This window comes from Mobula birostris, chromosome 1, assembly GCF_030028105.1.
Source record: "Mobula birostris isolate sMobBir1 chromosome 1, sMobBir1.hap1, whole genome shotgun sequence".
Lineage (NCBI taxonomy): Eukaryota > Metazoa > Chordata > Chondrichthyes > Myliobatiformes > Myliobatidae > Mobula > Mobula birostris.
This window is the reverse complement of record NC_092370.1, coordinates 7,100,734-7,114,780: the sequence shown is the minus strand read 5'-3', so window position 1 is coordinate 7,114,780 and position 14,047 is coordinate 7,100,734. Positions and strand designations below refer to the sequence as shown.

General features: G+C 43.0%; 1 protein-coding gene across 6 annotated transcripts in view; it reads right to left on the bottom strand.

The window, feature by feature from the left end:
* reck (reversion-inducing-cysteine-rich protein with kazal motifs) overlaps positions 1–14,047 on the bottom strand; it is a 201,477-nt gene that overhangs the window by 8,897 nt on the left and 178,533 nt on the right. For all 6 annotated transcript variants that reach the window (XM_072251980.1, XM_072252007.1, XM_072251989.1 and 3 more), the window contains 3 exons: positions 12,845–13,052; positions 11,049–11,122; positions 10,013–10,168 (listed from right to left, as the gene is read on the bottom strand). In XM_072251980.1, the coding sequence (XP_072108081.1) occupies positions 10,013–10,168; positions 11,049–11,122; positions 12,845–13,052 (438 nt within the window). The remainder of the gene's footprint in view (positions 1–10,012; positions 10,169–11,048; positions 11,123–12,844; positions 13,053–14,047) is intronic.

The following is a 14,047-nucleotide window of genomic DNA, read 5'->3' as shown; positions in this document are numbered from 1 at the left end:
TGACCTCTGCCTCCAAAATCCCGCTTCCAATAAATGGAAGTTGTTTCCACATAGTGTCAGGGAATCCTAGTGGCTCATAGATCCCCTTCAATATATATCCTTAAGCAATCAATGTGTATTTTAATGTAAAATAAATCTCAGCACTGTTTCTATACTACTTTTGTGACTAGATAGCTAAGGCAAGTCTTCCTCACATTCCAGGTGCAGCTACCTTTAATGTTGGGATCTTAAAACAAATGATACACTTGTTTCAGAATGAGGGTCAACGTCATCGTGCATCCAACGTATATGATCTCAATTGACAAAGCAAAACACCACCAACATTTTTCCGGCCGATCAAACCTAGCCATAGCATTTGGTTTCTGCCCTGCACTCACTTTTCTAGACATACAGCAATGTACTCTTTTAAAATCATGTCACATTATTTTTCCATTAGATTTATTGATAAGAGCACTTTTCAATCAAAGTGTACTACTTTCCCTTAATTACTGTAAATAGGTGGCATGGTGTAATAGGTTTCATGGCAGCACAGTGGTTAATGTAACACTTTACAGCACTGACAATCCAGGTTCAATTCCCATCACTATCTGTAAAGAACGTAAACATCACCGAAGACAGTCACAAGTTTCTACAGAAGCACCTTGGAGGGTATTCCAACTGGCTACATCACCGTCTGGTATGGAGGGACCATCGCACATCATCAAGAAAAGCTGCAGAAAGTTGTAAACCCAGCCAGCTCCATCCTCCCCAATACTGAGGACACCTTCAAAAGGTGTGTCCAAAGACACACTTCATCAGTACTTTTCCCCACTCTTTTGGCACTTATTTAATATAATTTTTATATATACTTATTGTAATTTATAGCTTTTACTACTATGTATTGCATTGCACTGCTGCAGCAAAACAACAAATTTCACAACATCTCAAAGTTCAAAGCAACTTGCTGGAAGGGATGGAATGGCCTATTCCGCACTGCGTCTCTATATAAAATAATAAGTAGTTTTTGTCTGGTTAGCCCATGAAAACCTGTCCAGCTTTGTCAAATCCCTCTCAACCAGCACACAAGATGCTGGAGGAGCTCAGCAGGCCAGGGAGCGTCTATGGAAAAGAGTAAACAGTTGACGTTTCGGGCCGAGTCCTTTCATCAGGACTCTCAACCATCTGTGCTCCGGAGAATGGCGTCAGCTACTGCATTCTTACTTTGCAACTGGAATCGTAAATTTTAGTAAATTAAGGCTTCTTCAGGACATTGAAGGAAACTCCATTGATCTATTCGAAATAGTGCTGTGGAATCTTACATCCACTCAAGAAAGCAGATTTAGTCTTAGCTTTCTTGTCTGAGAGAAGCTGCCGCTGAGAGTGCAGCACACTCTTAAGACTGCCATAGAGTAGTAGCCTAGACCATGGGTGTGAGAAGGGCACAACTGGCAGCTCAATGTTCCAGTATGCCTGCTGCAGGTGTGATAGAAGTGCAGGTAAGGGAAGAGGGGTAGTTGCCTTTCTGATGAGGGATGGCATAACAGCGTGTAGGAGATTGAGTGGTATGAAATCATACTGGGTCTTTTCTCCGGGAAAGGTGACTAAAAGCTAGAGGGCAAAGGTTTAAGATGGGAAGTGAGACGTTTGAAATCTTCCATCATTAAGAACACTCCCCATGCTGGACATGCCTTCTTCTCATTACTAACATCAAGGAGGGGGTACACGGGCCTGAAGACCTACACTCAACATATTAGGAATGGCTTCTTCTCTTCAAGAATCAGATTTCTGAACAGTCTACAAGCACACAAACATTATCCGTCATCAGATTTCTGAACAGTTCATGAAACCATGACCACTACTTTACTATTCCTCTTTTGCACTATTTAATTTTTACTGTAATTATGTTTTGCACTGTGCTGCTGCCAAAAACAATAAATATCAGTGAAGATGAAACTTGATTCAGAATCTTCTTCATGCAGAAGGTGGTGCATATGTGAAGTGAGCAGCCGGAGAAGGTGATTGAGACAGGACCCATAACAACATACAGAAGACATGTGGATAAGTATACAGATAGGAAGGCTACAGAGCAGGGATTCCCAACCCTTTTTTAATGTCATGGACCCCTACCATTAACCACAGGGTCTGTGCCCTGCAGGTTGGGAGCACCTGATAAGTAGGGATGTGCACTAAACATGGGCGAATGGGATAGCTCTCAGAGCATCATGGTTGGCAAGGACCAGTTGGCCCAGAGGACCTGTTTCCAGGCCGTATGACTCCGTGACTGCATGACTCACGTCTCTGGACTGGGGCCTGAATCTACACCTTTATGATTCAGAAGTGTCTTTGGCTACAAACTGAACCTTGGCTGCAATTTCCCCAAATCTCTCATTATTGAATGCTCTATATCCACTATGAGCCCTCTTTTAATACAAATATTTACCCTTGTCCTCTTAGCCTTCCTGACTGGTTATTTTGTATACTTTCTTTTAAAATCTGCATTTGGTTAATGACCAGAATATTGGCCAAGGATAATATTACAATTTTACAGAGAAAACATTTCCAGATTCAATCTATTTGGGTAGATTTAGTATCCTTTGACCAAATAGGGCTGTGGAGACATGGTGTTGTATATTCAAGAGAGATTTTTAAATCTGAAGGGAATCAGATTGACCAAGTTATTGCAATGCCAGGGATCTAAGGTAAAAGATTGGCCAGACTTTCACTGAAAATGATTACAGCATTTGGGGATCAATTCCTATCAATATCTACAAGTTTGTAGTTTCCCCTGACACCTACAGTTGCTCTAGTTTCCTCCCACATTCCAAAGGTGTATGGGTTAGGGTTAGTACGTAGCAGGCATGCTACGTTGGCACTTGTGGGCTGCCCCTAGCACAATCCTCCGACTGTGTTGGTTATTTCAGTGTGTGTTTCAATGTAAACGTCACCAAGAAAGCTAAAGCAAGCTAAAACTTCAAACACGAGAAATCTGCAGAAGCTGCAAATCCAAAGCAACACACACAAAACTCAGCAGGCAGGTCAGGCAGCATCTATGTGAATGAATAACCGGTTGACATTTCAGGCCAAGAACCCCTTCAGGGCCGGAAAGGAAGCGGGGAGACACCAGAATAAAAAGGTGGGGGAGGTGAAAGAGCATAGCTAGAAGGTGATTGGTGAAGCCCGGTGAGTGGGAAAGGTAAAGGGCTGGAGAGAAAGGAATCTGATAGGAGAGGAGAGTGGACCATGGGAAAAGGGGAAGGAGGAAGGACCCAGGGGAGGTGTTAGACAGGTGATAGGAGAGGTAAAGGGACAGAGTGGGGAAGAAAAAAAAAGAGGATTTTTTTTAAAGCAGAGGAAGAAATTGACATACATATCGAGTACATATACATACCTGCGAGTAGCCTCATCGTGGCACAAGAGCAGGCCATGGACCGACATGGGAATGGGAATTAAAATGTTTGGCCACCGGATGTTCCGCTTTTGTTGGATAGAGCGGAGGTGCTCAATGAAGCAGTCCCCCAATTTACGATGGGTCCCACCGATGTAGAGGAGGCCACATTGAGTGCACTGGACACGATAGTTGGCCCCAGCAGATTCACAGGTGAAGTGTTGCCTCACCTGGAAGGCCTGTTTGGGGCTTGAATGGAAGTCAGGGAAGAGATGAATGGGCAGATGTAGCACATAGGCCGCTCATTGGGATAAGTGCCTGGAGGGACAAATGGACAAAGGAAGTGATCCCTGTGGAAGGTGGAGGTGGGGGAGGAGGTAAAGGTACATTTGGTGGTAGGGTCCCTTTGGAGATGGCAGAACCTTTGGAGAATGATGTGTTGGAATGGGAAGCACCAGAGAGACATTCTGTAATGATCAATAAACCAACTGTTTGAAATCAAATTACCTTGCCTGGTGTCTCAGGGCTGGGTGTGTCTGCACTGGTGCCACCTCCCACCCTTGGCACACTTTCTCTGCTACTTGTCCCAGTCCCCTCCCGCACTGCTCTACCCTCGCTATTCCCAATATCCTTTACTCCTACCAGATTTATAAACTCACTCTCCACTCTATGTTGACAAATACAGTACTGTGCAAAAGTCTTAGGCACAATAGCTACATATATGTGCCCAAGACTGTTCGACAGTACTGTACGTTAGGAGTGTGAGAGAATGAGAGGAGATGATAGAGGTATACAAAATTATGAGGGATATAGATAGGGTAACTGCAAGCAGACTTTCTCAATTGAGGTTGGATGAGACTGGAACTAGAGCTCATGGTCTACGGGTGAAAGGTGAAATGTTTAAGGGGAACATGAGGGAGAATTTCATCATGAGGATGGAGAGAATGTGAAACGAGCTGCCAGCAGAAGTGGTGGATGAGGAGTTCGATTTCAGCACTTAAGAGAAATCTGGATTGGTACATGGTTGGGAGGGGTATGCAGGGCTATGGTCCAGGTGCAGGTCGATAGGTCTAGGCAGAAAAATAGTTTGGCATGTACTTGGTGGGCTGAAGGACCTGTTTCTGTGCTGTAGTGTCCTGTGATACTGTGACTCTAAGTGGTTAGAAAGTGTCTTATCTGAGACTCAGGGTCAAAGAAAGGACAACGATCACTGCGTAACTCAAGTAAATATAGAAAGAGGCAGTCAATCATTGACTTCCTGTAGGATCACAGCACGCTCAGATGCGGCGGCCACTCAGGGTCCAATCAAAGGTGCATTCGTTTGTCTTGTATGTCTTTTCTTATGATGCAAGCCACTGCTGAATTACAAGAACGTTAAGTACTGCAGGACTATCCCATCAGCAAATCACTCAATAGCGACTGAACTGGACTTTTTATGTGTCATCGTGTCATCACCTGGACTTGCTGTGTACCATTGTGCCGAGACGGTTGTCAGTGTGAGTCAGCCTTCGAAGTTTTTATTGGGATTGCAAGACCCTGTTAGACACTGGTAACATACAATACTGCAAGTTCATTCATTGGTAGGACCTCATAGAGTTGTCAGAGCATGGAATGACATGCCAACACAAGTGTTGCATGTGAGCTCGATTTCAACGCTTAACAGAAGTTGGATAGATATATGGATAGCAGGGGCACGGAGGCCTATGGTCCCAGTGCAGGTCGATGGGAGTGGGCAGTTAAGTGGCTTCAGCACAGGCTAGATGGGTTGAAGGGTCTGTTTCTGTGCTGAACATCTCTATGACTCTATAACCAATGCTGGGGTGGCTGCATTGCCTCGGTAGTGGTGAGGACGCAGCAGCCTGTTGCAGCTGCCCTGCGGAGAGAGAGAAGGGGCTTCTGTGGGCCGTGCTGGAATCGTGCTATGTTGGAGGCTAGCCCTTCCTCTCAGTGCTGCCCTCCGGTATTCGCTCAGTGGTAGAACAAGCTGGACCAGGACAATCAGGGACTTGGGGAATATTTTTTCATGACTGTATGTTTTTCTGAAATTGTAACCATACAGTACCTATAAAAAGTATTCACCTCCCTTGGAAGTTTTCATGTTTTATTGTTTTACAACATTGAATCACATTGGATTTAATATGGCTTTTTTTGACACTGATCAACAGAAAAAGATTCATTTGTGTCAAAGTGAAAACAGATTTCTTCAAAGTGATCTAAATTAATTACAAATATAAAACATAAAATAATTGATTGCATAGGTATTCACCCCCTTTAATATGATAAACCAAATCATCACTGGTGCAGCCACTTGGTTTTAGAAGTCACATAATTAGTTCAATGGAGATCTGTTTTTTGAGACCTGTGTGCAGTCATGGTGTTTCAACTGATCGTAGTAAAAATATAGTCCTGTATTTGGAAGGTCCAACTGCTGGTATCCTGGCAAAAAGCACATCATGAAGACAAAAGAACACCCCAAGCAACTCTGTGGAAAGGTTATCGAAAAGCACAAGGCAGGAGATGGATACAAGAAAATTTCCAAGTCACTGATTATCCCTTGGAGTACAGTTGTCAATCATCAAGAAATGGAAAGAATATGGCACAGCTGTAAATCTGCCTAGAGCTGGCCGTCCTCAGAAACTGAGTGCCCGTGCAAGAACGGGACTGCTGAAGGAGGCCACTAAGAGACTTAAGACAACTCCAGAGGACTTTCAAGCTTCAGTGGCCAAGATGGGAGAGAGTGCGCATACAACAACTGTTGCCTGGGTGCTTCACCAGTCATTGCTTATGGGAGAGTGGCAAAGAGAAAGTCACCATTGAAAAAAAACTCACATGAAATCTAGACTAGAGTTTACCAGAAGGCATGTGGGAAACTTTAAGTTCAATGGTCTGATGAAAGCAAAATTGAACTTTTTGGCCATCAGACTAAACACTATGTTTGGCATAAGCTAAACACCACACATCATCAAAAACACACCATCCCTACCGTGAAGCATGATAGTGGCTGCATAATGCTGTGGGGGTGCTTCACTGCAGCAGGCCCTGGAAGGATTATGAAAATAGAGGGTAAAATGAATGTAGCAAAATACAAGGAAATCCCGGCGGAAACCCTGATGCAGTCTGCAAGAGAACTGAAACTGTGAAGAAGATTTGTTTTCCAGCAAAACAATGACCCCAAGCATTAAGCCAAACAAGGCTGCGCAGGAATGGCTTTAAAAACAACAAAGTTAATGTCCTGGAGCAGCTAAGTCAGAGTCCAGACCTTGATCCAATTGAGAATTTCTGGCTGGACTTGAAAAGGGCTGTTCACTCATGATCCCCATGCAATCTGACAGAACTTGAGCAGTTTTGTAAAGAACAATGGGGAGAAACTGCAGTGTCCAGATATGCAAAGCTGATAGAGACCTATTTACACAGGCTCAAGGCTGTAATTGCTGCCAAAGGCACATCCATCAAATACTGACTTGAAGGGGTTGAATACTTGTGCAAAATTATTTTGTGCTTTATATTTGTAATTAACTTAGATGACTTTGTAGAGACCTGTTCTCACTTTGACACGAAAGAGTCTTTTTCTGTTGATCAGTTTCAAAAAAGCCAAATTAAATCCGCTGTGATTCAATGTTGTAAAACATGAAAACTTCCAAGGGGTGGTGAATAATTTTTTTATAGGCACTGTATGTGCTATTTGTGCTATGCGCTATTTATAGTGTGTTGTGTGCTGATGGTAATGTGTTTTGCACGTTGGCCCCAAAGGAACACTACTTTGTTTGGCTATATTCATGTATGGTTGAACAACAATTAAACTTGAACTTGAAAATTAGAACTGACTTCAGTCATTCATGAAAAGTTCAGGCACCTTTAGGTGGGTGTATTATAGGTAATTGAAGCCCTTGTTTAAGAAAATCATTGGACTCTGGCATGGTGCCAAAGGACTGGAAAATTGCAAATGCCATTCCACTCTTTAAGAAAGGAGGAAAGCAGCAGAAAGGAAATTATAGACTAGTTGGCCTGACCTCAGCAGTTGGGAAGATGTTGGAGTCAATTATTAAGGATGAGGTTATGAAGCATTTGGTGACACAGGGCAAGATGGGACAAAGTCAGTGTGGTTTCCTTACGGGAAAATCTTGCCTAACAAACCTACTGGAATTCTTTGAGGAGATTACAAATAGGACTTTTTTAAAAAAAGGGATGCAGTGGATGTTGTATATTTGGACTTTCAGAAGGCCTTTGACAACATGCCACACACGAGGCTGGTGACCAAGAGCCCATGGTATTATAGGAAAGCTACTGGAATGGATAGAGCATTGGCTGATTAGTTGGAGACAGCAAGTGGGAATAAAAAGGTCATTTTCTGGTTGGCTGCCAGTGACTAATGGTGTTCTGCAGGGGTCAGTGTTGGGACCACTTCTTTTTGTGCTCTTTAGCAATGATTTTGATGATGGAATAGATAGATTTGTTGCCAAGTTTGCAGATGATACAAAGATTGGCAGTGGGGCAGGTAGTGTTGAGAAAACAGATAGGCCGCAGAAGGACTTAGACAGATTAAGAGAATGGGCAAGAAAGTGGCAAAGGAAATACAATGTTGGGAAATGCATGGTCATGCACTTTGGTTGAAGAAATAAATAAGCAGACTATTTTTTAAACAGGGAGAAAATCAAAAATCTGAGATGCAAGGGGACTTGGGAGTCCTCATGCAGGATTCCCCAAAGGTTAACTTGAAAGTAGAGTCAGTGGTGAGGAAGGTGGCGGGGAGACTTTAGACTGCGACACTCTATTAAAGTCTTTGGCAACGATGAAAGCAGCCTCTGGGTGCACAGTCTCCAGGGTGCTGATGGTCTCGTACAGTTCCTTGAGAGCCAGGTCGGTATCAGCCTGCGGTGGAATGTACACCGCTGTGATGATAACAGCCGTGAACGCCCTAGGCAGCCAGTAGGGTCTGCACAGCAGCCCCAGGTACTTCAGGTCTGGGGAACAAAAGGATTTGAGTGCATGCACATTCTGGGGGCTCGCACCAAGCATACTGCTCCTCCTGGTCCAACAAAACTGTTATGGAAACAGCAATGAAGAATCCTTCCACATCCAAGTGCGACAGTATTCCTGAGTCTCCACCCAGGACTTGCATTGTCGATAGTAGTGAAAACCGAGAGGAAGGTGCTGGAGTGATAAAGGAAGCCCTGAACACCGCCAAGATCAATGGCCGAGGACAGAGAGAGATGGAGCACCTAAATGCCAGCAGATGTAACAAGCAGTAAATAAGTAATAAAGAAAGATTGCCTGACCACCATCCAGTGCAAAAGTAGGAAGAATGCTCCAACTAAATAATGGAAGAACTGAAGCCATCATCTGCAATCTCCATCTCCTTCAATCCTCTGAAATATTTGCACAACCAGCAGTCCTTAAGTGGCAGGGTGGAGATATGTCTCTACCAAAGGTGGTAAAGGACACTCCTTCCCACCACTTGCCTGTAGGTCACCCTTGGGCAAGGTGTGGCACCTGTTTAGAACCCCTCCCCTGATCAGGGTCACGTGAAGCCATGTGAGTAGATGATGGATGGTGGTATGAGCAGCTGGTGCATATCACAAGTCCTGGTTATGCGACAACTGACACCAGGCAGACAACCTCTGAAGAGTATTAATAATAGCTGAGGTCACCCGTCTGGTAATGACACTGCCCAGAAGGCGGCAGTAGCAAACCATTTCTGTAGAAATATTTGCAAAGAACAATCATGGTCCTGAGACAATGATCACCCACAGCATACAACTCAGCACATAATGATACCTCCAATTTTACTTATTCTGAGATTAATCCCACTATCAGAACTTCAAAATTGATCAAACCATTACTGGTGTCTTGATTGACATTCACTTGCTGTCAATCCTTTAACAAAACCATTTTAAAATGTCCGTCCAAGTTCAGAAATCCCTTGATGGCCTTGATAATCTCCTGTAATCCACAGCCGCTGGTCAGATCCTCTTCAACAACTGGACTACATGAATTACACTGCAGAGTCCTGCTCTGTGATCTGTGGCAGAGACAATCCATGCACCAGGATGTCTTCACATTTACAAAAGCTTCCTTTACACTCTGTGCTTTGACCTCGTCTTGGTCACTTGCCCAATATTTATCCCAGTTCCAACAAATTGTTTTTAGTTCACTTATATACTGTCAATCAAATATTGGATTGGTAACTGACAGGTAAGCAGTAATTTCAACCAAATAATGGTCGTATGGCTATGTGATGTGCAGGTAACAATGGTAGAGCAGACAAAAGGTCAGGTTGTCCTACGTTCCTGGGTGTGACAGTTAGAACGTAGAACACTACAGACCTTCAGCCCACGATGTTGTGTTGACTTTTTAACCTACTCTTATATCAATCTAACCTTACATTCTTGCAAACACCCTCCATTTTTCTACCATTGACATGCCTAAGAGTTTCTTAAATGTCCCTAATGTATCTGCCTCTACCACCACCCCAGGGAGAGGATTTCATGCACCCATCACTGTGCAGATCACACTTTAAGTAAGGTGTGACAAAGAATGTGCAACAGATGCAAGTCTTTTGGTGAATGTCAAATGCAACTGATTTCACTTTAAAACGTTTTCCTCTGCTCTCTGTCAGTCCAAAAATGAAAGGCAGTGTTTGAAACATACCTGTAGTGTTGTTGGACCTTGGTCAACTGGAATGATGAGGATGACAAGGTCTGATTCTATACTTAGGTATCCAAAGACATCACACTGAGGCACCGATACATGGATTCGTAAAGTGTAAAGGATGTCGTGTACAGAAACTGGTCTTCCTCCATTTAACTACAAGGACAAAGAAATGCCAAGACAGACCATTATTCTCATAATGGACTACAAATTAATTTTCCAACGATCCTTAGATATATGCATTAGCAAGCAGATGTACAGGTGTACGTAATAAATTGGCCACTGAGTGTATGTCCTATTATCATCCAGAAATTTTCAACTATAGCCGAAGCAGCAGCCAAACCTGAAACTGAGAAACCAGTTAGTCTATTCCAAAAATTATTTGCCCAAAAATTGTGAATGGGCTTATTTTTCCACCCAATATGTTCCTTGGGAATAAAGCTAATGGAAATTCATTTGGATTTCAGGATATATCAGCCAATCTGAAAATCTTTAAGAATAAAGATTCAGATTTATTTACGTCATACAGTAAAATAAGTCATTTGCACCAACAATTAACACAGTCAAGGATGTGCATCTGAAGAATAGGTAATAAAACTATATTCTGTCTCAGTTGTTTCTCATTGTGGTTTGGAGGCTTGCGTGCCTCAATGATCCAGAGAGCTATGCTGGCTGGAGTCAGGGCTTTATGCTTTGGCTCTTGGTAGGGTCACCCATGCCAAACAGGTCAAATGGTAGAGGCCAGACTAAGAGAGGTCCACCAGGAGTTTAGCTCAGGGTTAACAACCCTGACTGGTAGAACAAAACTGTTACAGAAACAGCAATGAAGAATCTTTCTATATCCAGGTGGCCAAGGACAGACAGAGGTGGAAGACTTTATTTGCTGCCCTAAACGCTGGTGGCAAGTTAGGTCAGAAAATAATTGAAGTGTTTCTCCTAAACAGTCGTGTCTGAAATTAATTGTATTAAAGGTCTGGTTAATTTTATTCTGAATTATACAAAAGCTATTTGTTTTGACCCTGTATTTGGGACCTACCTTGGCAAGGCTGTCCAGCTGGTCCTTGCTCCATAATACCCGCAGCATTCCAGCACATAATGGACAGCAGGCACCTAAATTGCAGAGACAAGCATTACACCTATGGACCAGTGTTATGCAAGTAATATATTTTAACGCAGCCTTGTGTTCAGCTTTTATGGTAAACTGTTTAAGGGATTACTGAAGTGAACTGAAGCGATTCACTTGCATAAATTTCTTTAGCCAGAGGGTGGTGAATCTGTGGAATTCATTGCCATAGAAGGCTGTGGAGGCCAAGTCATTGGGTACATTTAAAGTGGAGGTTAATATGTTTTTGATTAGTCAGAACAGTCAAAGATAATTGGGAGAAGGCAAGAGAATGGAGGTTGAGAGGGGCAATGTTGGAATGATAGAGCAGACTCGATGGGTCGAATGGCCTAATTCTGCTCCTATGCCTTATAGTCTCATCATTATGCCCCATTATTGAATTTTTTTCCACAACCAATGTTCTCACTTTCAAGGACTCTTCATCTCATGTTGTTGATATTTATTGCTTATTGATTTATTATTATTTCTTCTTTTTGTATTTGCAGAGTTTGTCGTCTTCTGCATTCTAGCTGAATGTCCTAGTTGGGCAACCTTTCATTGATTCTATTATGGTTAGTACTCTATAGGTTTGTTGAGTATATCCAAAAGAAAATGAATCTCAGGGTTGTATATGGTGACATTTATGTACTTTGATAATAAATTTACTTTGAATTTATAGTCTCATAAGTTCACGTTCAAATATTAAGGATTAATAAACTCTTCTTGGGCTTCCAGCCAGGCACAGGTATCGATTATAACTGATGTCCCGATGACAAACTCTGCCATCTTCATCAGGGATGACGCCTGGGCATCTCTAGTCTGGCGGAATTTATACCCCTGTAGTCCATCCATCCTGATTGGTTAGTTCTCATCCAATCAGGTTTCCACTCTCCCACCTTGTTTACAATCGAATTCCAGTTCTTACTTAGAGTGAGACATTCATCCTTGTTAAAATATTCTTCCTCTAGTTTTATTTCAATGGCTTCCTTTACCAGGTGGTTCCAAAAGCCGCTGGTGAGAAACAGTAATTTTATGCCATCAAAGTCATTCCTACGGTCATTGTGAATACAATGTTCTGCTGCCACCAGTTTCTCCGCGTAATTCAAATAGATACGCCTCCTGTGCTCCTTGACGTGGGTTTCCACCGTGCGTCCCATGTGACCGATATTCAAATGTTTCGCTCCAAGGAAGAACTGAAATTCGATTGTAAACAAGGTGGAAGAGCAGAGAACCTGATTAGATAAGGACTAATCAATCAGGAGAGAAGGACTATGGAGAGATAAATACCACGGGACTAGACATGCCCAGGCATCATTCCTGATGAAGATGGGAGAGTTTGTCATCAAAACATCAGTTGTAATCGATACCTGCACCTGGCTAGAAGCCCGAAAAGAGTTTATTCGTCATATAACTGGGCAAGCACCAGATCCTTTATCATATTAAAGATTGCCTGAATATGGAGAGGTGGGGGGGGGGGGGTGGGTTTGGAATATTCAAAAAAGAAAAACAACCAGCCCCAGACTTGGATTCGGCATGCGATTGTGCTGACATGGTTTCTGTCTCTGTGTTCCACCTGGGGGGATTCCTTCAAGCAAGCATTACAAATTAACTATGTAAAATAAACCAGCTGAGGATATTATGAGTTTGAGCAAAGGAACACGGTCAGCAAAGTTAAACAAAAAAAACCAAAATCAGATTTGAAGTTGTCAGAAAAGACTTTGTCCCCATACCAGGTGGAGTGACGGGCTTGCATCCATTGCTAGGCAGTGGTGAACAGATGACATTTGAGCACTCGGGGTGAGAATTATATTCGGGACGAATGCCCACAGCTTGGCAAGGTCCGATATAGTCCACTGCCACACGATCCGAGTAGGCAGCACACACGTTATCGTAGGTCTCACCGTTGTGGCCACAAACTGGTTGCTTTCCACACATATCCTTCCAAGAAAATACAAAACCAGTGCATCATTTATTTGATATATACTGTTAGATTATCGCAGCAACAACCTCGCACTCCACGTCAGCAAGACCAAAGAGCTGATTGTGGACTTCAGGAAGGGTAAGACGAGGGAACATACACCAATCTTCATAGACGGATCAGAAGTGGAGAGAGTGAGCAATTTCAAGTTCCTGAGTGTCAATATCTCTGATGAACTATACTGGTTGCAACATATCGATGCAACAAGACAGCAGCTATATTTCATCAGGAGTTTGAGGAGATTTGGTTTGTCAACTAAACCACTCAAAAACCTTTACAAATGTACCATGGACAGCATTCTGACTAGATGCATCACCATCTGGTATTGGGGGGGGGGGGGCGACTGCACAAGATTGAAGTAAGCTGGAAGTTCTTATAAAATTGGTCAGCTCCATCATGTGTGCTAGCCTCTATAGTATCCAAGACACCTTCAAGGCTGCTGCCTTAGGAAGGTGACCCCCGCAACCCAGGACATGCCCTTTTCTCATTGCTACCATCAGGTAGGAGGTACAGAAGCCTGAAGACACACACGCAGCGATTCAGGAACAGCTTCTTCCCCTCTGCCATCTGATTTCTGAAGGGACATTGAACCCATGAACACTGCCTCACTACTGTTTTTATTTCTGTTTTTTTTGCAGTACTTTTTTAATTTAACTATTTAATAGACATATACATACTTTGTGTAACTGTTTTTCTCTCGATATTTACTTACTATGTATTTAATTGTACTGCTGCCGGAAAGTTGGCTTGCAGGTACAACAGGTTAGTAAGCAGGAAAACGGAATATTGTCCTTCATTGCTAGAGGGACAATAGACAACAGATATAGGTGCAGGAGTAGGCCATTCGGCCCTTCGAGCCAGCACTGCCATTCACTGTGATCATGGCTGATCACCCACAGTCAGTACCCTGTTCCTGACTTCTCCCTATATCCCTTGACTTCGCTATCATTAAGAG